Source organism: Megalopta genalis, chromosome 1 (assembly GCF_051020955.1).
Source record: "Megalopta genalis isolate 19385.01 chromosome 1, iyMegGena1_principal, whole genome shotgun sequence".
In the NCBI taxonomy this organism is placed as follows: domain Eukaryota; kingdom Metazoa; phylum Arthropoda; class Insecta; order Hymenoptera; family Halictidae; genus Megalopta; species Megalopta genalis.
Genome location: NC_135013.1, coordinates 46073209 through 46099205, shown reverse-complemented (window position 1 = coordinate 46099205; position 25997 = coordinate 46073209). Strand labels below are relative to the sequence as shown.

The 25997-nt window shown below is 37.4% G+C and overlaps 4 protein-coding genes across 12 annotated transcripts; 2 read left to right on the top strand and 2 right to left on the bottom strand.

The window, feature by feature from the left end:
- Window positions 1–698: 698 nt before the first annotated feature.
- On the top strand, window positions 699–3560 carry LOC143263459 (eukaryotic initiation factor 4A-III-like). Of its 5 annotated transcripts, none has more exons than XM_076528422.1 (7): window positions 703–827; window positions 1148–1341; window positions 1462–1755; window positions 1946–2281; window positions 2360–2582; window positions 2653–2874; window positions 2946–3560. In XM_076528422.1, exons 3-7 carry the CDS (start codon window positions 1611–1613, stop codon window positions 3211–3213), a joined length of 1194 nt encoding a protein of 397 aa, XP_076384537.1. In that variant the 5' UTR covers window positions 703–827; window positions 1148–1341; window positions 1462–1610; the 3' UTR covers window positions 3214–3560. The 5 variants fall into 5 exon arrangements, with proteins under 5 accessions (XP_076384540.1, XP_076384539.1, XP_076384537.1 ...); XM_076528421.1 differs by having other exon boundaries at window positions 1148–1387; XM_076528425.1 differs by lacking the exon at window positions 1462–1755 and having other exon boundaries at window positions 699–827.
- Window positions 3369–8416, bottom strand: LOC143263449 (transcription elongation factor SPT5-like). The gene is made up of 9 exons (XM_076528413.1): window positions 7863–8416; window positions 7318–7574; window positions 6999–7254; window positions 6698–6930; window positions 6122–6620; window positions 5699–6041; window positions 4596–5179; window positions 3895–4478; window positions 3369–3809 (listed from the first exon to the last, which is right to left on the bottom strand). The coding sequence occupies exons 1-9, from the start codon at window positions 8090–8092 to the stop codon at window positions 3712–3714; spliced, it is 3084 nt and encodes a 1027-aa protein (XP_076384528.1). The 5' UTR covers window positions 8093–8416; the 3' UTR covers window positions 3369–3711.
- Window positions 8417–17955: 9539 nt separating this feature from the next.
- LOC143263800 (transcription elongation factor SPT5-like) lies at window positions 17956–23014 on the top strand. The gene is made up of 9 exons (XM_076528519.1): window positions 17956–18508; window positions 18797–19065; window positions 19129–19384; window positions 19453–19685; window positions 19763–20261; window positions 20342–20684; window positions 21204–21787; window positions 21905–22488; window positions 22574–23014. The coding sequence occupies exons 1-9, from the start codon at window positions 18279–18281 to the stop codon at window positions 22669–22671; spliced, it is 3096 nt and encodes a 1031-aa protein (XP_076384634.1). The 5' UTR covers window positions 17956–18278; the 3' UTR covers window positions 22672–23014.
- Window positions 22823–25684, bottom strand: LOC143258739 (eukaryotic initiation factor 4A-III-like). Of its 5 annotated transcripts, none has more exons than XM_076528532.1 (7): window positions 25556–25680; window positions 24996–25235; window positions 24628–24921; window positions 24102–24437; window positions 23801–24023; window positions 23509–23730; window positions 22823–23437 (listed from the first exon to the last, which is right to left on the bottom strand). In XM_076528532.1, the coding sequence occupies exons 3-7, from the start codon at window positions 24770–24772 to the stop codon at window positions 23170–23172; spliced, it is 1194 nt and encodes a 397-aa protein (XP_076384647.1). In that variant the 5' UTR covers window positions 24773–24921; window positions 24996–25235; window positions 25556–25680; the 3' UTR covers window positions 22823–23169. The 5 variants fall into 5 exon arrangements, with proteins under 5 accessions (XP_076384647.1, XP_076384649.1, XP_076384650.1 ...); XM_076528534.1 differs by having other exon boundaries at window positions 25042–25235; XM_076528535.1 differs by lacking the exon at window positions 24628–24921 and having other exon boundaries at window positions 24972–25235; window positions 25556–25684.
- Between the last annotated feature and the right edge of the window lie 313 nt (window positions 25685–25997).

Below are 25997 nucleotides of genomic sequence, written 5' to 3'. Positions count from 1 at the left end.
AGTTCCGAGGAAGAAAGTACACACCTAACCAACAATAATCTTCTTGTCCGAACGCTCACACATGCTAAGACTTTTCGACCTTCATGACTTTTCCAATCGAATCATAGAAGCGACAAAAACCTCTTGTGTTCCCATGGGGCAAAAAGTATAAATCGTATATCGCGCCGCGTGTTTCAGATGGAGCATCAGGCAAACGGATGCGCGAGAAGGGTGAGATCGCAAGCATGGTAGAGCGAGACGGCCTAAGTTCTTGCCGGTGTGGACACTCCCGCATACGGCCCGTTGGTTTTCTTCTGTCTTTCAATCATCTCCCGCTTTCTTTTTAAACCAACTGCGCGGATCTGGATGCGCGTTAAAATGCTGTCTCTCCGTCACGGAATAAACTATACCAGAAACGAAACTCTTGTCAAAAGTTGGAACCTTCAATCTTTTCGTCGTCGAATCGTCAATTTGAGTGACCCTGTCTGAACGTTCCAGATAAAGAAATTATTTATTAATGTTTATTTTACTATTAATTAATTACTATAATGATCACAAGTTCTTCCTTCGTAACCCTCATACGTTACTTGGGATGAACATTTGTTCATGTTTTAGATTTGTACTATATAAATTTCTACTTCTCTGCGATTGTTTTTTTATTCGACACATTCGTTTAATATAGTATGAGATTGGGAATAAAACACAATTGGTAGAAGTAGAAGATAAAATAGGAATAGGTGAAAACTGTGAAATAATCTTTTATTTTCCTGTGTTCGTAATGCGAGGACACAAATCTATACGTTGTGCACTGGATGTACAACAAAGTTCTGTGCACGGGAAGTTCGTTCGTGAGTATCACAAAAGTTCCACCTCGAAGAAACGTTCTATGACCACAGCTTGCCTCCGAGCGTAAAGATTATGTATATGTGTATATACATAGTTTCCCCTATTAGAACCTCGCCACAAACTAATTGGCATGCAAAATATTTTTATTTACACCAATAGTGTTCACGGAAGGCATTCGAAAAGCACATTACATATTCAAACCATAGTATTCTCCCCTTTCCTACAAATTCTCACACTTCTAATAATTTGTTTCTGTCATTTCTTATTTCCATTCCAATATTCGGTACAGTTAGATTTCGTGTTAATTTTTGTCTTATAAAAGCGAAAAGTATGAGACCGCAAGCACAGTAAAATGAGACGGCCTAAGTTTTCATTGGAGTGGACACTCAACATAGAGCCGCTGCTTTCGTTCTGTCTCTCTCGATCATCAGCCGTTCTCTTTCTAAGGACCGGGTGTGCAGTAAAATGGCGAGGATAAAAATGCTTACTATGGTGAAGCAGAATTGCTCACTTAAGGTGAGCCATGACTGTACAGTTTAATTGTGTTTTAAGTATTCTTTTAGTACGTATGGATTTATAGTAGTGTGTGAGTAAGAGGAAATTAATTTGTGTAATAAAATTTTAATGAATCTATAGGATAATTATAACAAGTTTTATCGGACAGTGTAAACAAGAGTTTTAACTTCCGTGTGTAAAGTTCCCTAACTTGCTAGAAGTGCATATCGTATTCACCGTTATTCTTTGGCAAATAGACAAAAATGAAAATATAACAAAAATAGACAAAAATGGCGGAAGTAAAATCACGTCGCGTCGCTCAAACAGAAGATTTATCAAATGTTGAGTTTGAAACCAGTGAAGATGTGGAGGTCATTCCCACATTTGATAATATGGGACTCAGAGATGAATTATTACGAGGAATCTATGCCTACGGTATTATAATAATTCTATATTTTTGTGTAGCATGTAAACATATATAACCTATTTGCCAAGTTTCTGTTTGATTACTTTAATTTACACGCATACGAAGACGTCATTGATAGTCTCATTTCGTTAATATTATTCTCATTTACTTCCTATTTATATATATAAAATTCCTATAGACGCAATATTTTTATTGCAGGTTTCGAGAAACCTTCTGCTATTCAGCAAAGGTCCGTCAAGCCCATAATGAAAGGACGAGACGTAATTGCACAAGCCCAATCTGGTACAGGAAAGACAGCGACATTTTCGATTGCTATACTGCAGTCTTTAGATACACAAGTTAGAGAAACACAAGTCTTGGTACTTTCTCCTACGAGAGAATTGGCAACTCAAATACAAAAGGTTATCCTGGCATTGGGCGATTTTATGAATGTACAGTGTCATGCATGTATTGGAGGTACCAATCTAGGAGAAGACATTAGAAAATTAGATTATGGACAACATGTTGTATCCGGAACACCTGGCAGAGTATTTGGTAAATACATAACATAGTTAACAAAACTGATGTTACAAACATAAAATAGATTTATGGATAATTCTATGTTATTTTCAGATATGATAGAAAGAAGAGTTCTCAGGACAAGGGCAATTAAGATGCTAGTCCTTGATGAATCAGATGAAATGTTAAACAAAGGTTTTAAGGAACAAATTTATGATGTATACAGATATTTGCCTCCTGCGACACAAGTAGTATTAGTATCTGCTACATTACCACATGAAATTCTTGAAATGACTAGTAAATTTATGACAGATCCAGTTCGTATTTTAGTTAAACGGTAAGATACAGCTTTATAGATTCAACTTTGAATAATTGTTTCGACAGTAATAATTCATGATTAATTGCAGCGATGAATTGACATTGGAAAGAATGAAGCAGTTCTTTGTTGCTGTAGAAAGGGAGGAAGAGAAATTTGATACGTTATGTGATTTGTACGATATACTGACAATAACACAGGCTGTAATCTTTTGCAACACCAAGCGTAAAGTAGATTGGTTGACAGAAAAAATGAGAGAAGCTAATTTTGAAGAAAGGGACAACATTAGGAAAGAGTTCAGATCTGGTCAAAGGTATGTTCATTAAACGTACATTACTGTATAAATAAAATGTATGATATTTACAATATATTTTAATTTTATAGTCGTGTACTAATAACAACTGATGTCTGGGCAAGAGGAATAGATGTACAACAAGTATCCCTTGTAATCAATTATGACTTACCCAACAATCGTGAGTTATACATTCATAGAATAGGTCGGTCAGGTCGTTTTGGCAGAAAGGGTGTTTCTATAAGTTTTGTTAAAACTGACGACATCAGGATTCTGCGAGACATCGAACAATATTATTCCACACAAATTGATGAGATGCCGATGAATGTAGCGGTTTTAATAGACGACTGTATTAACTAAGAATTTAAACAAAACTCTCCTGTTTTGTTCTGCATTACTTTATAAAAAAAAGGAGTTCAATTATTAATTAATTATTATTAATTATATTAAGTATTATAATTAACTTAAATATAATGTATCAATAGAAACATAAGGATAAAAACGGAGCGAGAAGATTTATAATTATTATTTTATTATTTATATTACAATCTTTATATTGTATTATTTACATCTAACACAATATATGTCAAGAAGAAACTGCAGTATTATTGTTGTGTAGAATATATGTGTATTGCAGAGAATAATGCTTTGATATGTACATGGATATTATCTATTAAAGTAAAAGTACGTTTGCTGTTAAGATGAAACTGTGAGCTTAATTGTTCCGACGTGTCCTTCATAGACTTCAATAATGCTTTTACGGAAGATGAATTTCTATCTGTTGGTTTCATATTAATTTGCAATTGAGTCAACGAGTCGTTGTGCCACGTGTCACTTGTTCTTGCGGGACTGTTATATTTATATAACCGCTGGGTCCCAGGCCCCTGATTGTCCCGGCGTTCGTGAGCCGTCCTGGGACGGTGTCATCGAGCCGTAATGAGGTGTACGAGAACCATCTGCAAATATAGCATTGTACAATTATTATACCCGTATTCTTGAATCGTGTGTAAAGTGAATAAGACAAACTTTGGGGATACTCACTCTCATACATAGGTGTCTGTGAACCATACGTAGGTGTTTTCGATCCATCTCTGGCATACATCGGAGTTTGACTGCCGGCAACGTAAGCTGGTGTTCTGTTGCTGCTGTAGCTGCTGAAGCCACCATCTCTGCTCGTCACATTGACATTCGCAATATGCGATCTGTTCACGGCGATTGTCTGGCAGGAGGAATGCAACTCCACACGCACTGCCCCGTCTGGGATGGTATCCTTTACAATCCCGATATTTCCTTTGTATGGTCCACCGGTTATCTTTATGGAGGTTCCTATCAGTTCTCTGTCTCGGCTGAATCCGCCACCGTAGTTTCTGCCGCCTCTGCACCCACCACTGCCGCCACCGCTGCCTCCACCTCTGCCACCACCTCTGCCTCTACCTCTGCCACCTCCACTACTACCGCCACTGTCTCCACCACTGCCACCGCCTCTGCTTCCGCCACTGCCACCGCCTCTGCTCCCACCACTGCCGTCGCCTCTGCTTCCACCACTGCCGTCGCCTCTGCCTTCGCTACTGCCACCGCCTCTGCCTCCACCTCCACCACTGCCACCGCCTCTGGCAAAGCCACTTCTACAAACAATTTGTATGTCCCAAGGTTACTTTTTTATCTTTGACTTTCAAAATGAAATATTTAAGTAGTCTACCCTGCGTAAAGAATAACAGAAAAATTGTGGAAATCCTACTTACCCGCTAGGATGCATCGGCGAAGCTATTCTCGGTGACATGAATCCTGCCACCGGTGTCATAGAATTCATGCCAGACTTGTTCCCGCCACACAGTTCCAAATGTCTCGTCTTGCAAACGAACATTCCGCCGTTGTCCACGAACATCCTCGAATATAGAAACGCAAAGTTTCTATAGAGATGTCTTATTCTCCCATCTCTTCCGGCGTGGGGCCCATCCACCACTTTCACAATGTCTTTTCGTATCACATTTTGCTGTGAATCTAACGCAAACGTGTTTTTGCTCTCCCAACGTTTTTTTAAGCCTTGAGGTCTAGCTTCAATCACTTTTCCATGCATGGACAGAACATGGAAGTTCTCGCGTCCAAGACGGACAATTACACCTACTGTCTGTGCGTCCAAGTGTACTAAATCGCCCAACTCGAACTGACCTAAGCTGTCCACACCGGTTGCCACGTCGGGACAAAGTTGCAAATCTGTAGGAAGGACCTCGAGCTCGTGCATCGACAGATCGGGGAATAAAATCACTCTATTTTCATCCACCCGAATGATTAGACCTGTTTCACCTACGTACCTCCCGGCAATAACCTGCAAGTAATTGATAACGTATAATTTGAATCAGTCATTTGTAAGAGCCGAAAGTTATTTGTTATTATCGGAGCGACCTCCGAAATCACAACAGTCGATCGGTGCTCGCGGACTCCCATGCGTTAACCCCACGTGAGATACGTGTGTATGATCTAAACTTCGCGACGCTGCTAGGACGATCGGCGGCCATTGGGCGCTGGTCGAGCAAAACGGACAAATTCGTAAGAAGACTCGTAATGTTCGGCCGGAGCACCGACAAAAGGATGCGCTCGCAGAGCACGAGGCAGAACGCGACGAACGTCGGCATGCAATTTACGATCACGCTCGCAAATAAGATTACGATACTGTATTACAATATAATGAACACGATTTACGACTTCGGCATGCGATTACGAGAATTATTGTATACTGCTTTACTGTCTTTTTGTATTGTATTTTATGTGTATCACTGTTTAGTAAGATAAATAGAATAGTTTTTTGTTCTCTTAGTCTCTACACATTAATTATTTTCATACGTACTTTCACGTGATCTCCCATTTTGAAGTATTTTTTCAACTCTGACGCTTGACATTCTAATGCTTCCTTTAGCTCTTCATGTTTTGGCATGACCATTATCTTGTTTCCGTCTATCGAAACGATCTTCCCTTGCAAGTTGGCCAATTCACCCTCGCACACTTCGACATTGTCACCAGTACTGAAGGAATGTGTCACAGCAGTGTCCTCTTTGTTTCCAGATACTGGACCTCCGCTTAAATCTATTTCAACACCTTCGGGAGCTTCTTCAAATGTTTCCAATTCGGAGAGGGTTGGTTTTACACCTTCCGCGATGATGGCGCTTGTTTTAAAATTTTTGTACAGGAATCTGGAACGAAATACATAGTATGTATTTTAACTATCCTACCAAAGAAATATAAATATTAAATATTAAAATATAAGACATACCCCTTTCTGCTGTATCTGTTTCCCTCGAATATCAAGAAATCACCGTCACTAGTAACTTCTCCACCAATTGCTCGAATAGCTTCAGGGTCAAACGGCTTTGCTGCTGGTCTTCTTTTCTTTTTCCGTTTCAGAGCTTCGGATTCACATTCCTCAGTTTTCAAAGCCCCGCGAGGCCTTGTATAGTCGATTCTAGGTAATAGCTTCAAGTGAACCTGATTCTGTGTCAAATCAACGTAATCCACTTGCGCTATGTCGTCTTTGTAAGTGCCCCTCTTCAATCTGACCCACTGCTTTGCTCTCAGTCCTGTCTGTTGTTTGACCACGCGTAACACATCAGTCATTTCCTTAATCGGTACCATTTGTTGCTTCCAGATACTCATTTTTAAACTTCCCACATCCTCGATAGCGGCTTTTACATGCGCCTGTTTGTAAGCCTCGACGTAAATACAACCCTTTAAACCCTCAGGCGCGACAACAGATTTAATCTGAAGTGGTTCATCTAATAAATAAAATGGTGTGGTTAGAAATAACTATAATTATTAATAAAAAATACAGTAATAACGAATTAGTGCATACTTGTCGTTTGATACGTTATGAACTTCCGCATAAGTAGAAACGCAGTCGCCTTCTCCTCTCCAATGCGGCATTTTACCATCCATAAATTAGGATCTTTTACTCCTGGCAGTAAAGACTTTTGAGTGATTTCATCACTCATCTCTTCGCCACCATCTCCGAAATGGCGAGCTGCCACAGACTCGTCTGCATACTTCTTCGTCAAGTATTCCTCTATCTCATCTTCTTTCCGAGAGCTGTCAAAAATTGTAAATATTAATTTAGTAAAGAGTTTTTTACATTATTTGCAGATGACAATACTTACTCCCACAAACTAGTTTCTCTGCGTCTTCCTTCAATTTCCCTAGCTGTAGGCCCCACCTCATCTACTTCGTTCCTTACGATACCAATTTCGTGTACACCCTCTTCCCATTCGTCGTCATCCTCGACTTCGTCATCTACTTCAGCCTCGTCTATGATGAAGCCGCCGTACTTGTTTCTTTTTGTTCTCTTTCGAGATCTGTCATCATCTTCTTCCTCCTCCTCTTCATCACATTCACTGCTTCCATCCGAATCTTTCCCTGATTATATATATGAATCATAGAATAAACATATTCCAATACTCTAAATAATATTCTTTATACCTTCTGGTTCTTGTTCTGGTTCTTGTTCTGGTTCTTGTTCTGATTCTTGTTCTGATTCTTGTTCTGGTTCTTGTTCTGGTTCTTGTTCTGGTTCTTGTTCTGGTTCTTGTTCTGGAAAACAAGAATGTTCGTCAGAACAAGAATGTTCGTCAGAACAAGAATGTTCGTCAGAACAAGAATGTTCTGGTTCTGCTGAATCTTCTCTCTCATCTCCAGACTTAGCTTCTTCTGCTTCGTCTTCACTGCTATCCTCCGAACTAAAAATTTAATTTGAAATACTGTTATATATAATGATTATAGATTATTACTATTATATATTCTTGTAGTTGCAACAACTATATGCACCACACTACATTGCGAATTTAAAGTAATGCTGGTAATAACGCGGCGTCATAATATACAATGTTCTTTTTCTTGGAACATATTTCGAAGTATGAACTAATGTAATAAAAGTTGATCTATTTTAGCTTCAATAAACATGCACGAGTCGTTACGAAGTAAAGTTAATTAATTTGTACAATGCACAAGGTAGAAATTTTGCTCACCTAGACGTCGACGAAGACCGTGATGACCGGGAGGAGCTGCTGGAACTTGTTGAACGTGTTCCAGATGAACTTCTACTCCGGGGAACGCTGCGTGATCTTTCTTCGACGCTGCCAGCATCGCTCTCAGCTGCAGACTTCACAGAACGATTTTCATCCTGTTCGCTTTCGCTGCCACTGTCTTCATGTTCGCTCTCATTATCCGAAACATTACTCTTCTCTGAATCCGACATCTCGCCACGAAATACTACGGTTCTTGTCACACGCGAATTATTTAGCAGCAGGATTATAAAGCTAGATCAACAAGATCAACACTACAAGTGAACGCCAGCCAAAAGTTAGAACGATGATTTTTGATTAACGATTTTAGATTGATGATTTTTAGTAGTGATTTTTGTAGTGATAGATTTTTTTAGTAGCACTTTTTGACCGTGTTATATAATATGTTTCCATCCGACGGACAAAGGAACAAACACAGAACGCAAACTAATCTGATAAAATTGTAAACATATAAGATATGTTTACGAAGATCTCTCAACACTTCTACCTCGCACGTACAACCTCAACAAACAGAATGGATTCGAGAACGTAGCCCCCATTTATACGAGCGCAGGCAGTGAAATTGTCTTTCTCTGATTGGTCGACGCTTCACAGGTAGGCAGTACCGCCCTCACAGTTTTAAACAAAGAGAGGGAGTGTCGAGGGAACAAGAGAGCACGACACCGGCACAACACATAAGCGAAACAAGTCACACCGACGACCTGTATAGTTTGTCTTACTTTATCATGTTTGCTATCTCACTTTATTCGCGCATCCGTTTGCTTGGTGCTCCATTTGAAACACTCGGCGAGATATTATACGACCTGTACTTTTCGCCCCGTAATTAATTTTCAAAAACCCGTAAGCTACATTTTAGCTAACGTTTTCTAGTTTATGAATCTACACAATTTTGTCAATTTTGTCAATTTAGTCATCCCAGTATTACTTGTCAACTGTGACAGGCCGCAATCAGTCTTCTACTCGACGAGAAGGATTTTCGATAGCAACAAATAATTTTGCAATTTTATGCGATTTTCATTTTTAAAAATTTGAAAAACAAAGCTGACACTTGCATTCATATTGTTTTAGAAAGACTACGTATTTAAAATAGTAATTACCTACAAAAACATTCTCAAACTCAGAGATTTAGAGAATTAAAGTTAAGAATTATTGAAGATTGAAAGATTAAAAAACTATATGAAAAAATTCTGAAACGTGTAGTAGAAATATTGATTCGCAATCTACAACGAAACGCGGAATATAAGGAAATAGTTGCGTTGTTCGTTGATTCGGGTTACAAAGAAAATCGCATTTTATTCTGGCATCGATATTCTCACTTCTGGAATTAATAAGGACGAACTTTCCTGCTTCCATGAATTCGAGACCCTGGAAATAGCCGTAATTATTAAATAGTGGAACTATTTCGAGTAGAGATTAATCGAACTATATAGAAAAGGTTATTGTTGCCTCTATGGTGCGATCGGAAAAGGCGCTAAAGTTCGACGTCAGTTTGGCCAGTCAGTCCTCTCATTTGTGCAAATCGTAATTGCTCACATCGTGGCCCGACATTAAGGGTTGTAAATCGCCTAACGGGCTAACGGGCCCGAGGCTGAAAAGGTCTAGCATGTGACAATGATTCTTTTATTGCTGGTGTAAATGTTTTCTTCCCGGAACCTTCATTTCATAGCATACAAATTAAAAAGTTCCATTATCGGCTTCGTTTCCTGAAAACCTTATTACATTTACGAGAACATTTCGGTTCTTCATAACGTTTTCAGGTACCGAAGCCGATAATGGAACTTTTCAATTTGTATACTATGAAATGAAGGTTCCGGGAAGAAAACAATTATACCAGCAATAAAAGAATCATTGTCACATGCTAGACCTTTTCGGCCTCGGGCCCGTTAGCCCGTTAGGCGATTTACAACCCTTAATGTCGGGCCACGATGGGAGTAATTACGATTTGCACAAATGAGAGGAAGGCGCGGTTCAAACTTCAGAATGAAAGAAAACAGTATAAAAAAAGAAAACAGTTTTAAACAAAGAGAGGGAGTGTCGAGGGAACAAGAGAGCACGACACCGGCACAACACATAAGCGAAAAGAAGTCACACCGACGACCTTGTCTTACTTCATCATGTTTGCTACCTCACTTTATTCGCGCATCCGTTTGCTTGTTGCTCCAAGCAAATAATGGAATTTACATATAAAAAAAAATATTCATATTATATACATTTTTTTTCCCCTCTTTTCCCCTGGCGGACGAAACATTTTTTTTTTATTTTTATAATTATACCAGACTCTTATAGGTCTATGGATAACTCTTTTAGTAGTTTTGCAGTGATCAGATCATAGCCCGGAGCCTTCTTACCATGTAGTAGATGTTCTCATAAATGTAACAAGGTATAGTAAGGCACAGGGGTATTCGTACCCTTTTTTACACTTTAAGTGGTTGTTATTTCGTAACAATGAAAGTTTCGATATTCTTATGAAAGGGAATGTGTATATTGAAATGTCTAAGCTTTCAAATTAATGTAAACATTATTGTCAAAAACCTGTCAATAGAACAAAAACGGAATTTTATACACATTATAATGAAATAGATCTCACAGGAGTGTGCCCATACAATATTATGTTTATGTTATAACAAATTGTACGATATTACAACAATTGGCATTGATTGGATCTTATAATACTATATAAACGATTAGGCATATTCTGAACTAATATTGGCTCAATTTTACACATACACATACAGTGACTCGCAAAAATATTCGGACAGTGAATGAATTACATTAATTTTATATAAAATGAAAATCTTTTTAATCACGTTATCATAATATTAATATTTTGTCGATTGACCCTTTTCTTTATTACTTCATGTAATCGCTTGGGCTTATTACAGAGAGATGATTTTATTTAAATACTGCGGTGAATTCCGTTTCCATTCGTCTAACAAACGTTGTTTTAACTCTGTTGTTCTCCTTGTAGGTGTTGTACCAATTTTGCGGTCTAATTGATCTCATAAATTTTCAATCGGATTTAAATCAGGCGATCGAGGAGGAGAATGCAGTACTTTTGGACAATTGTATAATAAATATTTCTGTATAATTCTGGCCTTGTGTTTAGGATCGTTGTCCTGATAAAACTTAAAACTGTACGTATACTCATACTTTATAGCACTTATAATTAAATTTTTTTGTTAAATATCCAAATACTCTATTTTGTCTATAATACCATCGATAAAAACTAGTTCACCTACACCTACAGACGAGATATAACCCCACGCTATTACATCCCTACCACCGTATTTCACTGTCGGTCTTAATTTTGAAATGTTTAATTCTGTATTTACTTTACGTCACACCATTTTTTGACTGTCGGATCCGTAAAGATTAAATTTGCTTTCATTTGAAAATATTACATCATTCCACCACCAGTTGTCTTTGTAAAAATATTCTTTTGCAAAGTTCAAACTTTTCCTGCGATTTGCTTCATTTACGTATAGCTTTCTACGAGGAACTCTTTCGTTGTAATCACAAGTTTTTAATACCCGTCGCACTGTGTCCGGGTGTACCTTCTTCCCAGATTCTACAAACAACTCCTTTGTTAATTTTGTAGCACCAGCGTCCAGAATTTTTCTTTATTTTTCTTATTATCTTACGTTGGTCGCGAGAATCTAATAATTTTGGATGACCTTTTTGAGGGATTAAATCGATCCAATCCTCACGAATGTACCGACGTGTAATATCTGCCACACTACTCTTGCTTATATTTAATAATTTGGCTATATCTCTGTATGATTTTCCCTTTTCCTTGTGATAAATAACTAATTGTCGGATTTCAAAAGACGTATTTCTTCCTTTTCGTCCCGTTTTCACAAGTAAAGCGCCTGATATCACCAATAATTTCTGTGGTACCGAGTTCTCACAACGAATTTTTATTTGTTTATAAAATTTGTTTATAAACAATGTATGTCAGCGGTGTCGATAATGTAGTACAGTATTTTACTCTGGCATCTAAGACGTTCTGTCCGAATATTTTTGCGACGTTAAATTTTGACACAATCTTGCTTATCGCTCATTATACAAAAGAACATGCGCAATAAATAAACAAAATTTATGTTTCTACTTACTATAAGAAGTGCTTTAATATATGAGAAAGCAATTGATTCAATAATACTATCATCAACAATGAAAATAAAATTTTTCTAATAATATCGCGTCCGAATATTAATACGAGTCACTATATGTGTATGTGTAAAATTGAGCCAATATTAGTTCAGAATATGCCTAATCGTTTATAACGTATTATAAGATCCAATCAATACCAATTGTTGTAATATCGTACAATTTGTTATAACATAAACATAATATTGTATGGGTACACTCCTGCGAGATCAATTTCATTATAATGTGTATAAAATTCCGCTTTTGTTCTACTGACAGGTTTTTGACAATAATGTTTACATTAATTTGAAAGCTTTGACATTTCAATATACACATTCCCTTTCATAAGAATATCGAAACTGTCATTGTTACGAAATAACAACCACTTAAAGTGTAAAAAAGGGTACGAATACCCCTGTGCCTTACTATACCTTGTTACATTTATGAGAACATCTACTACATGGTAAGAAGGCTCCGGGCTATGATCTGATCACTGCAGAACTACTAAAAGAGTTATCCATAGACCTATAATATAGAATTAGAACCGCGAAATGTACGGCCGACTATAAAACATAATGGTGGATCTGTATATTAGTTTGGGGCTGCGTGGCATCTAGTGGAGTGGGAAACCTTGTGTTCATCGATGGGATAATGGACAAAACGAAATACTTAAAATTTTTGCAGGAAAATTTTAAAAGCAGTGTATCAAAATTGAATTTACCTAGCGATTATTGGTTCCAGTCTGACAATGATCCGAAGCATACCTCTAAAATGTATTGTAAAATGTTCCACACGTGGTGCCACATCCACCGCAAAGTCCCGATTTAAACCACATTGATCATTTATGAGATGAAGTAGAGAGATGATTAAGAAATACGGTTATTACTTCGAAAGAAATGTTAAAACGAAATATTATTGAAATATGGCAATCAATAGATGCAAATATTACTTCTAAGTTGGCCCACTCAATGGAAAATAGACTTAGGGCTGTTATAAAAGCAAAAGGTGGATCAACTTCCTATTAAAAACTTTAATCGTTCAATTTAAATAACTATTAATTGTATCGTTCGAATACCTTTGTGAGCCATTTCTGGTACGTGTTTACAATAAATGTACTGTAAAAGATATATATTGTTGAATTATTTTCTAATTTTGCTTACGCAGTCTTAAAACCCATCCCTTGTTATATGTGTTATACTATATCAAATGCTTCAGTTTAACACATATATTTTATTAATTGAATGTTAGAAACGTAAGCGTTCGAATACTTTCATGTATGAGTCTACATTCCCTTTCACAAGAATATCAAAACTTTCATTGTTACAAAATAATAACCATGTAAACTGTAAAAAGGTTACGAATGCTCCTGTGACTTACTGTATCTTGTTACAGTTATGAGAACATCTACTACATGGTAACAAGGTTCCGGGCTATGATCTAATCATTGCAAAACTACTAAAAGAGTTATCCATAGACCTATAAGAGTCTGGTATAATTATACAAATTTAAAAAAAATTTGGTCCGCCAGAGAGGGGCTGTAATTCTGAAGTTTGAAACGCGCCTTCCTCTCATTTGTGCAATTCGTAATTACTGACATCGTGGCCCGACATTAAGCGTTGTAAATCGCCTGGCCTAACGGACCCGAGGCCGAAAAGGTCTAGCATGAGACAATGATTCTTTTATATTGCTGGTATAAATGTTTTCTTCCCGGAACCTTCGTTTCATAGCATACAAATTGAAAAGTTTTATCATCGGCTTCGGTTCCTGAAAAATTTATAGGGACCGAAATGTTCTCATAACTGTAATAAGGTACAGTAAATCACAGGAGAATTCGTATACTTTTTTACACTTTAAGTGGTTGTTATTTCGTAACAATGACAGTTTCGATATTCTTATGAAAGGGAATGTGTATATTGAAATGTCAAAGCTTTCAAATTAATGTAAACATTATTGTCAAAAACCTGTCAGTAGAACAAAAGCGGAATTTTATACACATTATAATGAAATTGATCTCGCAGGAGTGTACCCATACAATATTATGTTTATGTTATAACAAATTGTACGATATTACAACAATTGGTATTGATTGGATCTTATAATACGTTATAAACGATTAGGCATATTCTGAACTAATATTGGCTCAATTTTACACATACACATATAGTGACTCGTATTAATATTCGGACGCGATATTATTAGAAAAATTTTATTTTCATTGTTGATGATAGTATTATTGAATCAATTGCTTTCTCATATATTAAAGCACTTCTTATAGTAAGTAGAAACATAAATTTTGTTTATTTATTGCGCATGTTCTTTTGTATAATGAGCGATAAGCAAGATTGTGTCAAAATTTAACGTCGCAAAAATATTCGGACAGAACGTCTTAGATGCCAGAGTAAAATACTGTACTACATTATCGACACCGCTGACATACATTGTTTATAAACAAATTTTATAAACAAATAAAAATTCGTTGTGAGAACTCGGTACCACAGAAATTATTGGTGATATCAGGCGCTTTACTTGTGAAAACGGGACGAAAAGGAAGAAATACGTCTTTTGAAATCCGACAATTAGTTATTTATCACAAGGAAAAGGGAAAATCATACAGAGATATAGCCAAATTATTAAATATAAGCAAGAGTAGTGTGGCAGATATTACACGTCGGTACATTCGTGAGGATTGGATCGATTTAATCCCTCAAAAAGGTCATCCAAAATTATTAGATTCTCGCGACCAACGTAAGATAATAAGAAAAATAAAGAAAAATTCTGGACGCTGGTGCTACAAAATTAACAAAGGAGTTGTTTGTAGAATCTGGGAAGAAGGTACACCCGGACACAGTGCGACGGGTATTAAAAACTTGTGATTACAACGAAAGAGTTCCTCGTAGAAAGCTATACGTAAATGAAGCAAATCGCAGGAAAAGTTTGAACTTTGCAAAAGAATATTTTTACAAAGACAACTGGTGGTGGAATGATGTAATATTTTCAAATGAAAGCAAATTTAATCTTTACGGATCCGACAGTCAAAAAATGGTGTGACGTAAAGTAAATACAGAATTAAACATTTCAAAATTAAGACCGACAGTGAAATACGGTGGTAGGGATGTAATAGCGTGGGGTTATATCTCGTCTGTAGGTGTAGGTGAACTAGTTTTTATCGATGGTATTATAGACAAAATAGAGTATTTGGATATTTAACAAAAAAATTTAATTATAAGTGCTATAAAGTATGAGTATACGTACAGTTTTAAGTTTTATCAGGACAACGATCCTAAACACAAGGCCAGAATTATACAGAAATATTTATTATACAATTGTCCAAAAGTACTGCATTCTCCTCCTCGATCGCCTGATTTAAATCCGATTGAAAATTTATGAGATCAATTAGACCGCAAAATTGGTACAACACCTACAAGGAGAACAACAGAGTTAAAACAACGTTTGTTAGACGAATGGAAACGGAATTCACCGCAGTATTTAAATAAAATCATCTCTCTGTAATAAGCCCAAGCGATTACATGAAGTAATAAAGAAAAGGGTCAATCGACAAAATATTAATATTATGATAACGTGATTAAAAAGATTTTCATTTTATATAAAATTAATGTAATTCATTCACTGTCCGAATATTTTTGCGAGTCACTGTATGTGTATGTGTAAAATTGAGCCAATATTAGTTCAGAATATGCCTAATCGTTTATATAGTATTATAAGATCCAATCAATGCCAATTGTTGTAATATCGTACAATTTGTTATAACATAAACATAATATTGTATGGGCACACTCCTGTGAGATCTATTTCATTATAATGTGTATAAAATTCCGTTTTTGTTCTATTGACAGGTTTTTGACAATAATGTTTACATTAATTTGAAAGCTTAGACATTTCAATATACACATTCCCTTTCATAAGAATATCGAAACTTTCATTGTTACGAAATAACAACCACTTAAAGTGTAAAAAAGGGTACGAATACCCCTGTGCCTTACTATACCTTGTTACATTTATGAGAACATCTACTACATGGTAAGAAGGCTCCGGGCTATGATCTGATCACTGCAAAACTACTAAAAGAGTTATCCATAGACCTATAAGAGTCTGGTATAATTATAAAAATAAAAAAAAAATGTTTCGTCCGCCAGGGGAAAAGAGGGGAAAAAAAATGTATATAATATGAATATTTTTTTTTATATGTAAATTCCATTATTTGCTTGGAGCAACAAGCAAACGGATGCGCGAATAAAGTGAGGTAGCAAACATGATGAAGTAAGACAAGGTCGTCGGTGTGACTTCTTTTCGCTTATGTGTTGTGCCGGTGTCGTGCTCTCTTGTTCCCTCGACACTCCCTCTCTTTGTTTAAAACTGTTTTCTTTTTTTATACTGTTTTCTTTCATTCTGAAGTTTGAACCGCGCCTTCCTCTCATTTGTGCAAATCGTAATTACTCCCATCGTGGCCCGACATTAAGGGTTGTAAATCGCCTAACGGGCTAACGGGCCCGAGGCCGAAAAGGTCTAGCATGTGACAATGATTCTTTTATTGCTGGTATAATTGTTTTCTTCCCGGAACCTTCATTTCATAGTATACAAATTGAAAAGTTCCATTATCGGCTTCGGTACCTGAAAACGTTATGAAGAACCGAAATGTTCTCGTAAATGTAATAAGGTTTTCAGGAAACGAAGCCGATAATGGAACTTTTTAATTTGTATGCTATGAAATGAAGGTTCCGGGAAGAAAACATTTACACCAGCAATAAAAGAATCATTGTCACATGCTAGACCTTTTCAGCCTCGGGCCCGTTAGCCCGTTAGGCGATTTACAACCCTTAATGTCGGGCCACGATGTGAGCAATTACGATTTGCACAAATGAGAGGACTGACTGGCCAAACTGACGTCGAACTTTAGCGCCTTTTCCGATCGCACCATAGAGGCAACAATAACCTTTTCTATATAGTTCGATTAATCTCTACTCGAAATAGTTCCACTATTTAATAATTACGGCTATTTCCAGGGTCTCGAATTCATGGAAGCAGGAAAGTTCGTCCTTATTAATTCCAGAAGTGAGAATATCGATGCCAGAATAAAATGCGATTTTCTTTGTAACCCGAATCAACGAACAACGCAACTATTTCCTTATATTCCGCGTTTCGTTGTAGATTGCGAATCAATATTTCTACTACACGTTTCAGAATTTTTTCATATAGTTTTTTAATCTTTCAATCTTCAATAATTCTTAACTTTAATTCTCTAAATCTCTGAGTTTGAGAATGTTTTTGTAGGTAATTACTATTTTAAATACGTAGTCTTTCTAAAACAATATGAATGCAAGTGTCAGCTTTGTTTTTCAAATTTTTAAAAATGAAAATCGCATAAAATTGCAAAATTATTTGTTGCTATCGAAAATCCTTCTCGTCGAGTAGAAGACTGATTGCGGCCTGTCACAGTTGACAAGTAATACTGGGATGACTAAATTGACAAAATTGACAAAATTGTGTAGATTCATAAACTAGAAAACGTTAGCTAAAATGTAGCTTACGGGTTTTTGAAAATTAATTACGGGGCGAAAAGTACAGGTCGTATAATATCTCGCCGAGTGTTTCAAATGGAGCACCAAGCAAACGGATGCGCGAATAAAGTGAGATAGCAAACATGATAAAGTAAGACAAACTATACAGGTCGTCGGTGTGACTTGTTTCGCTTATGTGTTGTGCCGGTGTCGTGCTCTCTTGTTCCCTCGACACTCCCTCTCTTTGTTTAAAACTGTGAGGGCGGTACTGCCTACCTGTGAAGCGTCGACCAATCAGAGAAAGACAATTTCACTGCCTGCGCTCGTATAAATGGGGGCTACGTTCTCGAATCCATTCTGTTTGTTGAGGTTGTACGTGCGAGGTAGAAGTGTTGAGAGATCTTCGTAAACATATCTTATATGTTTACAATTTTATCAGATTAGTTTGCGTTCTGTGTTTGTTCCTTTGTCCGTCGGATGGAAACATATTATATAACACGGTCAAAAAGTGCTACTAAAAAAATCTATCACTACAAAAATCACTACTAAAAATCATCAATCTAAAATCGTTAATCAAAAATCATCGTTCTAACTTTTGGCTGGCGTTCACTTGTAGTGTTGATCTTGTTGATCTAGCTTTATAATCCTGCTGCTAAATAATTCGCGTGTGACAAGAACCGTAGTATTTCGTGGCGAGATGTCGGATTCAGAGAAGAGTAATGTTTCGGATAATGAGAGCGAACATGAAGACAGTGGCAGCGAAAGCGAACAGGATGAAAATCGTTCTGTGAAGTCTGCAGCTGAGAGCGATGCTGGCAGCGTCGAAGAAAGATCACGCAGCGTTCCCCGGAGTAGAAGTTCATCTGGAACACGTTCAACAAGTTCCAGCAGCTCCTCCCGGTCATCACGGTCTTCGTCGACGTCTAGGTGAGCAAAATTTCTACCTTGTGCATTGTACAAATTAATTAACTTTACTTCGTAACGACTCGTGCATGTTTATTGAAGCTAAAATAGATCAACTTTTATTACATTAGTTCATACTTCGAAATATGTTCCAAGAAAAAGAACATTGTATATTATGACGCCGCGTTATTACCAGCATTACTTTAAATTCGCAATGTAGTGTGGTGCATATAGTTGTTGCAACTACAAGAATATATAATAGTAATAATCTATAATCATTATATATAACAGTATTTCAAATTAAATTTTTAGTTCGGAGGATAGCAGTGAAGACGAAGCAGAAGAAGCTAAGTCTGGAGATGAGAGAGAAGATTCAGCAGAACCAGAACATTCTTGTTCTGACGAACATTCTTGTTCTGACGAACATTCTTGTTCTGACGAACATTCTTGTTTTCCAGAACAAGAACCAGAACAAGAACCAGAACAAGAACCAGAACAAGAACCAGAACAAGAACCAGAACAAGAATCAGAACAAGAATCAGAACAAGAACCAGAACAAGAACCAGAACAAGAACCAGAAGGTATAAAGAATATTATTTAGAGTATTGGAATATGTTTATTCTATGATTCATATATATAATCAGGGAAAGATTCGGATGGAAGCAGTGAATGTGATGAAGAGGAGGAGGAAGAAGATGATGACAGATCTCGAAAGAGAACAAAAAGAAACAAGTACGGCGGCTTCATCATAGACGAGGCTGAAGTAGATGACGAAGTCGAGGATGACGACGAATGGGAAGAGGGTGTACACGAAATTGGTATCGTAAGGAACGAAGTAGATGAGGTGGGGCCTACAGCTAGGGAAATTGAAGGAAGACGCAGAGAAACTAGTTTGTGGGAGTAAGTATTGTCATCTGCAAATAATGTAAAAAACTCTTTACTAAATTAATATTTACAATTTTTGACAGCTCTCGGAAAGAAGATGAGATAGAGGAATACTTGACGAAGAAGTATGCAGACGAGTCTGTGGCAGCTCGCCATTTCGGAGATGGTGGCGAAGAGATGAGTGATGAAATCACTCAAAAGTCTTTACTGCCAGGAGTAAAAGATCCTAATTTATGGATGGTAAAATGCCGCATTGGAGAGGAGAAGGCGACTGCGTTTCTACTTATGCGGAAGTTCATAACGTATCAAACGACAAGTATGCACTAATTCGTTATTACTGTATTTTTTATTAATAATTATAGTTATTTCTAACCACACCATTTTATTTATTAGATGAACCACTTCAGATTAAATCTGTTGTCGCGCCTGAGGGTTTAAAGGGTTGTATTTACGTCGAGGCTTACAAACAGGCGCATGTAAAAGCCGCTATCGAGGATGTGGGAAGTTTAAAAATGAGTATCTGGAAGCAACAAATGGTACCGATTAAGGAAATGACTGATGTGTTACGCGTGGTCAAACAACAGACAGGACTGAGAGCAAAGCAGTGGGTCAGATTGAAGAGGGGCACTTACAAAGACGACATAGCGCAAGTGGATTACGTTGATTTGACACAGAATCAGGTTCACTTGAAGCTATTACCTAGAATCGACTATACAAGGCCTCGCGGGGCTTTGAAAACTGAGGAATGTGAATCCGAAGCTCTGAAACGGAAAAAGAAAAGAAGACCAGCAGCAAAGCCGTTTGACCCTGAAGCTATTCGAGCAATTGGTGGAGAAGTTACTAGTGACGGTGATTTCTTGATATTCGAGGGAAACAGATACAGCAGAAAGGGGTATGTCTTATATTTTAATATTTAATATTTATATTTCTTTGGTAGGATAGTTAAAATACATACTATGTATTTCGTTCCAGATTCCTGTACAAAAATTTTAAAACAAGCGCCATCATCGCGGAAGGTGTAAAACCAACCCTCTCCGAATTGGAAACATTTGAAGAAGCTCCCGAAGGTGTTGAAATAGATTTAAGCGGAGGTCCAGTATCTGGAAACAAAGAGGACACTGCTGTGACACATTCCTTCAGTACTGGTGACAATGTCGAAGTGTGCGAGGGTGAATTGGCCAACTTGCAAGGGAAGATCGTTTCGATAGACGGAAACAAGATAATGGTCATGCCAAAACATGAAGAGCTAAAGGAAGCATTAGAATGTCAAGCGTCAGAGTTGAAAAAATACTTCAAAATGGGAGATCACGTGAAAGTACGTATGAAAATAATTAATGTGTAGAGACTAAGAGAACAAAAAACTATTCTATTTATCTTACTAAACAGTGATACACATAAAATACAATACAAAAAGACAGTAAAGCAGTATACAATAATTCTCGTAATCGCATGCCGAAGTCGTAAATCGTGTTCATTATATTGTAATACAGTATCGTAATCTTATTTGCGAGCGTGATCGTAAATTGCATGCCGACGTTCGTCGCGTTCTGCCTCGTGCTCTGCGAGCGCATCCTTTTGTCGGTGCTCCGGCCGAACATTACGAGTCTTCTTACGAATTTGTCCGTTTTGCTCGACCAGCGCCCAATGGCCGCCGATCGTCCTAGCAGCGTCGCGAAGTTTAGATCATACACACGTATCTCACGTGGGGTTAACGCATGGGAGTCCGCGAGCACCGATCGACTGTTGTGATTTCGGAGGTCGCTCCGATAATAACAAATAACTTTCGGCTCTTACAAATGACTGATTCAAATTATACGTTACCAATTACTTGCAGGTTATTGCCGGGAGGTACGTAGGTGAAACAGGTCTAATCATTCGGGTGGATGAAAATAGAGTGATTTTATTCCCCGATCTGTCGATGCACGAGCTCGAGGTCCTTCCTACAGATTTGCAACTTTGTCCCGACGTGGCAACCGGTGTGGACAGCTTAGGTCAGTTCGAGTTGGGCGATTTAGTACACTTGGACGCACAGACAGTAGGTGTAATTGTCCGTCTTGGACGCGAGAACTTCCATGTTCTGTCCATGCATGGAAAAGTGATTGAAGCTAGACCTCAAGGCTTAAAAAAACGTTGGGAGAGCAAAAACACGTTTGCGTTAGATTCACAGCAAAATGTGATACGAAAAGACATTGTGAAAGTGGTGGATGGGCCCCACGCCGGAAGAGATGGGAGAATAAGACATCTCTATAGAAACTTTGCGTTTCTATATTCGAGGATGTTCGTGGACAACGGCGGAATGTTCGTTTGCAAGACGAGACATTTGGAACTGTGTGGCGGGAACAAGTCTGGCATGAATTCTATGACACCGGTGGCAGGATTCATGTCACCGAGAATAGCTTCGCCGATGCATCCTAGCGGGTAAGTAGGATTTCCACAATTTTTCTGTTATTCTTTACGCAGGGTAGACTACTTAAATATTTCATTTTGAAAGTCAAAGATAAAAAAGTAACCTTGGGACATACAAATTGTTTGTAGAAGTGGCTTTGCCAGAGGCGGTGGCAGTGGTGGAGGTGGAGGCAGAGGCGGTGGCAGTAGCGAAGGCAGAGGCGACGGCAGTGGTGGAAGCAGAGGCGACGGCAGTGGTGGGAGCAGAGGCGGTGGCAGTGGCGGAAGCAGAGGCGGTGGCAGTGGTGGAGACAGTGGCGGTAGTAGTGGAGGTGGCAGAGGTAGAGGCAGAGGTGGTGGCAGAGGTGGAGGCAGCGGTGGCGGCAGTGGTGGGTGCAGAGGCGGCAGAAACTACGGTGGCGGATTCAGCCGAGACAGAGAACTGATAGGAACCTCCATAAAGATAACCGGTGGACCATACAAAGGAAATATCGGGATTGTAAAGGATACCATCCCAGACGGGGCAGTGCGTGTGGAGTTGCATTCCTCCTGCCAGACAATCGCCGTGAACAGATCGCATATTGCGAATGTCAATGTGACGAGCAGAGATGGTGGCTTCAGCAGCTACAGCAGCAACAGAACACCAGCTTACGTTGCCGGCAGTCAAACTCCGATGTATGCCAGAGATGGATCGAAAACACCTACGTATGGTTCACAGACACCTATGTATGAGAGTGAGTATCCCCAAAGTTTGTCTTATTCACTTTACACACGATTCAAGAATACGGGTATAATAATTGTACAATGCTATATTTGCAGATGGTTCTCGTACACCTCATTACGGCTCGATGACACCGTCCCAGGACGGCTCACGAACGCCGGGACAATCAGGGGCCTGGGACCCAGCGGTTATATAAATATAACAGTCCCGCAAGAACAAGTGACACGTGGCACAACGACTCGTTGACTCAATTGCAAATTAATATGAAACCAACAGATAGAAATTCATCTTCCGTAAAAGCATTATTGAAGTCTATGAAGGACACGTCGGAACAATTAAGCTCACAGTTTCATCTTAACAGCAAACGTACTTTTACTTTAATAGATAATATCCATGTACATATCAAAGCATTATTCTCTGCAATACACATATATTCTACACAACAATAATACTGCAGTTTCTTCTTGACATATATTGTGTTAGATGTAAATAATACAATATAAAGATTGTAATATAAATAATAAAATAATAATTATAAATCTTCTCGCTCCGTTTTTATCCTTATGTTTCTATTGATACATTATATTTAAGTTAATTATAATACTTAATATAATTAATAATAATTAATTAATAATTGAACTCCTTTTTTTTATAAAGTAATGCAGAACAAAACAGGAGAGTTTTGTTTAAATTCTTAGTTAATACAGTCGTCTATTAAAACCGCTACATTCATCGGCATCTCATCAATTTGTGTGGAATAATATTGTTCGATGTCTCGCAGAATCCTGATGTCGTCAGTTTTAACAAAACTTATAGAAACACCCTTTCTGCCAAAACGACCTGACCGACCTATTCTATGAATGTATAACTCACGATTGTTGGGTAAGTCATAATTGATTACAAGGGATACTTGTTGTACATCTATTCCTCTTGCCCAGACATCAGTTGTTATTAGTACACGACTATAAAATTAAAATATATTGTAAATATCATACATTTTATTTATACAGTAATGTACGTTTAATGAACATACCTTTGACCAGATCTGAACTCTTTCCTAATGTTGTCCCTTTCTTCAAAATTAGCTTCTCTCATTTTTTCTGTCAACCAATCTACTTTACGCTTGGTGTTGCAAAAGATTACAGCCTGTGTTATTGTCAGTATATCGTACAAATCACATAACGTATCAAATTTCTCTTCCTCCCTTTCTACAGCAACAAAGAACTGCTTCATTCTTTCCAATGTCAATTCATCGCTGCAATTAATCATGAATTATTACTGTCGAAACAATTATTCAAAGTTGAATCTATAAAGCTGTATCTTACCGTTTAACTAAAATACGAACTGGATCTGTCATAAATTTACTAGTCATTTCAAGAATTTCATGTGGTAATGTAGCAGATACTAATACTACTTGTGTCGCAGGAGGCAAATATCTGTATACATCATAAATTTGTTCCTTAAAACCTTTGTTTAACATTTCATCTGATTCATCAAGGACTAGCATCTTAATTGCCCTTGTCCTGAGAACTCTTCTTTCTATCATATCTGAAAATAACATAGAATTATCCATAAATCTATTTTATGTTTGTAACATCAGTTTTGTTAACTATGTTATGTATTTACCAAATACTCTGCCAGGTGTTCCGGATACAACATGTTGTCCATAATCTAATTTTCTAATGTCTTCTCCTAGATTGGTACCTCCAATACATGCATGACACTGTACATTCATAAAATCGCCCAATGCCAGGATAACCTTTTGTATTTGAGTTGCCAATTCTCTCGTAGGAGAAAGTACCAAGACTTGTGTTTCTCTAACTTGTGTATCTAAAGACTGCAGTATAGCAATCGAAAATGTCGCTGTCTTTCCTGTACCAGATTGGGCTTGTGCAATTACGTCTCGTCCTTTCATTATGGGCTTGACGGACCTTTGCTGAATAGCAGAAGGTTTCTCGAAACCTGCAATAAAAATATTGCGTCTATAGGAATTTTATATATATAAATAGGAAGTAAATGAGAATAATATTAACGAAATGAGACTATCAATGACGTCTTCGTATGCGTGTAAATTAAAGTAATCAAACAGAAACTTGGCAAATAGGTTATATATGTTTACATGCTACACAAAAATATAGAATTATTATAATACCGTAGGCATAGATTCCTCGTAATAATTCATCTCTGAGTCCCATATTATCAAATGTGGGAATGACCTCCACATCTTCACTGGTTTCAAACTCAACATTTGATAAATCTTCTGTTTGAGCGACGCGACGTGATTTTACTTCCGCCATTTTTGTCTATTTTTGTTATATTTTCATTTTTGTCTATTTGCCAAAGAATAACGGTGAATACGATATGCACTTCTAGCAAGTTAGGGAACTTTACACACGGAAGTTAAAACTCTTGTTTACACTGTCCGATAAAACTTGTTATAATTATCCTATAGATTCATTAAAATTTTATTACACAAATTAATTTCCTCTTACTCACACACTACTATAAATCCATACGTACTAAAAGAATACTTAAAACACAATTAAACTGTACAGTCATGGCTCACCTTAAGTGAGCAATTCTGCTTCACCATAGTAAGCATTTTTATCCTCGCCATTTTACTGCACACCCGGTCCTTAGAAAGAGAACGGCTGATGATCGAGAGAGACAGAACGAAAGCAGCGGCTCTATGTTGAGTGTCCACTCCAATGAAAACTTAGGCCGTCTCATTTTACTGTGCTTGCGGTCTCATACTTTTCGCTTTTATAAGACAAAAATTAACACGAAATCTAACTGTACCGAATATTGGAATGGAAATAAGAAATGACAGAAACAAATTATTAGAAGTGTGAGAATTTGTAGGAAAGGGGAGAATACTATGGTTTGAATATGTAATGTGCTTTTCGAATGCCTTCCGTGAACACTATTGGTGTAAATAAAAATATTTTGCATGCCAATTAGTTTGTGGCGAGGTTCTAATAGGGGAAACTATGTATATACACATATACATAATCTTTACGCTCGGAGGCAAGCTGTGGTCATAGAACGTTTCTTCGAGGTGGAACTTTTGTGATACTCACGAACGAACTTCCCGTGCACAGAACTTTGTTGTACATCCAGTGCACAACGTATAGATTTGTGTCCTCGCATTACGAACACAGGAAAATAAAAGATTATTTCACAGTTTTCACCTATTCCTATTTTATCTTCTACTTCTACCAATTGTGTTTTATTCCCAATCTCATACTATATTAAACGAATGTGTCGAATAAAAAAACAATCGCAGAGAAGTAGAAATTTATATAGTACAAATCTAAAACATGAACAAATGTTCATCCCAAGTAACGTATGAGGGTTACGAAGGAAGAACTTGTGATCATTATAGTAATTAATTAATAGTAAAATAAACATTAATAAATAATTTCTTTATCTGGAACGTTCAGACAGGGTCACTCAAATTGACGATTCGACGACGAAAAGATTGAAGGTTCCAACTTTTGACAAGAGTTTCGTTTCTGGTAT